We start from the raw sequence: 1,482 nt of genomic DNA, 5'->3' as shown, positions 1-1,482 counted from the left end.
GATGCGCCAGCTGTTCTTGGTGCCTCGCTTGTGGCGTCGGTCTCGTGTCTGCTTCTGTGCGGGTTCCCTGTGTACCCCGGCGTTGCCGATAGAAACGTGAAGAATGGCGTTGCGATCACTGGAATTGCCGTATTCATCGCCGCATTTGAGATTGGCCTTGGACCGTGCTTCTTTGTGCTTGCCCAGGAACTGTTCCCACGCTCTTTCCGTCCGAGGGGTGCGTCCTTCGTGCTCTTGACGAATTTCATCTTTAATGTTATCATCAACATCTGCTACCCGATCGCGACGGAGGGCATCTCTGGCGGCCCGTCTGGCAACCAGGACAAGGGTCAGGCAGTCGCGTTCATCTTTTTTGGCTGCATTGGTATTGTCTGCTTCGTTCTGCAGGTGTTCTTCTTGTACCCGTGGGAGGAGAGCACTCCTCAGAACCACGGAGACACCAACGAAGAGTCCGCGCTTCCAGAACAGCAGTCGCCGATTGAGGTCGCCACCCCTGGCAACCGTCAACCCGCGTGAGTGTGTCGTGTGGCACCGTGTGAGACGTGAGACCAATATATCTTACGGCAAAATAAAACGCAAAACGAGGGTGCAGGACTGCGTTGCTGCTGACGACACTGCGAAAACCGCGCCTTCCACCGCAGGTGTCGTCCGATGGGGTTGGCGCGCAGCACCCGATAGAGTCAAGCGGCATCCTGCGTTTTTCTTGTTACGGGCAACTTTACTCCTTTCTGATTATAATTGAAAACGTTTTTGCATTGCTACTTTATTTTTATTACAATTTTCTATTTCAAAAGTTGTATATCTTGTTTTCTTTTTTTTTTATTGTTATTCTTCAATTCTAATTTTGTCAGGAATGAAATTTTTGTATCTTGAGCACGTAATTTGTGATGATGCCAGTGGCATTGGTGCGGGAAATCTTTTTTTCTTGTACTATTTGCTCTTAACAGCATTGATATCATGTACCGCCCTTCCCACTGTGATGGATGACGTGGGCCACTATAAAATAGAGGAAAAAGTGATTCTATGTGTTGGGCCCCACTGTCATAATAAGAGGTAATTATCACCGATTCTGCTTGTCATTGAAGAGAAACTACTGTTTTGTTTTGTACGCGTTTCTATTAGCACGTGACGGCTTGTTGTGTCCTACTGGATCCGCTAAATGCGATGAAAGGGTGATGCGGGTGTAGCAGAGACATCATGAATGCTCTCAAAGAAGCATTTCTGTCATGCTTCTCTTGTTTTGCCTTCGCGAAAGTCGTTGTTATGCCGTCTTCATGCCTGCCGCGCTCCTATTTTGCCGTTATTATTACTACTATTATTGTTTCCATTACTATTGTTATTTTTTTTTTTGCGGCGGTGGTCGAAAACCTCTAGGCTGATAAGTAAGGCTACACAAGCGAAAATACACACAAAGAGATGTCATCCAAGAAGCAGACTGATGTGAGTGGTGGGGACAGGCAGCCCGAAGAGACTCCCACATTT

General features: G+C 47.4%; 2 protein-coding genes across 2 annotated transcripts, besides 2 other annotated features; both read left to right on the top strand.

Annotated features, from left to right (window-relative positions):
- On the top strand, positions 1–516 carry Tc00.1047053424937.10 (glucose transporter, putative; the record flags this gene model as incomplete). Its single annotated transcript, XM_797240.1, has 1 exon — positions 1–516. A coding segment is annotated over one exon (516 nt), but the record flags the coding sequence as incomplete, so codon positions are not given.
- Positions 1–1,482: a sequence feature (heterozygous, Esmeraldo-like haplotype).
- Positions 1,301–1,341: a microsatellite.
- Tc00.1047053424937.20 (glucose transporter, putative) lies at positions 1,417–1,482 on the top strand (the record flags this gene model as incomplete). The annotated part of the gene is made up of 1 exon (XM_797241.1): positions 1,417–1,482. A coding segment is annotated over one exon (66 nt), but the record flags the coding sequence as incomplete, so codon positions are not given.

This window comes from Trypanosoma cruzi, genomic scaffold (assembly GCF_000209065.1).
Source record: "Trypanosoma cruzi strain CL Brener 1047053516727 genomic scaffold, whole genome shotgun sequence".
NCBI classification, from domain to species: domain Eukaryota; phylum Euglenozoa; class Kinetoplastea; order Trypanosomatida; family Trypanosomatidae; genus Trypanosoma; species Trypanosoma cruzi.
This window is presented reverse-complemented; position numbering and strand designations above follow the sequence as displayed.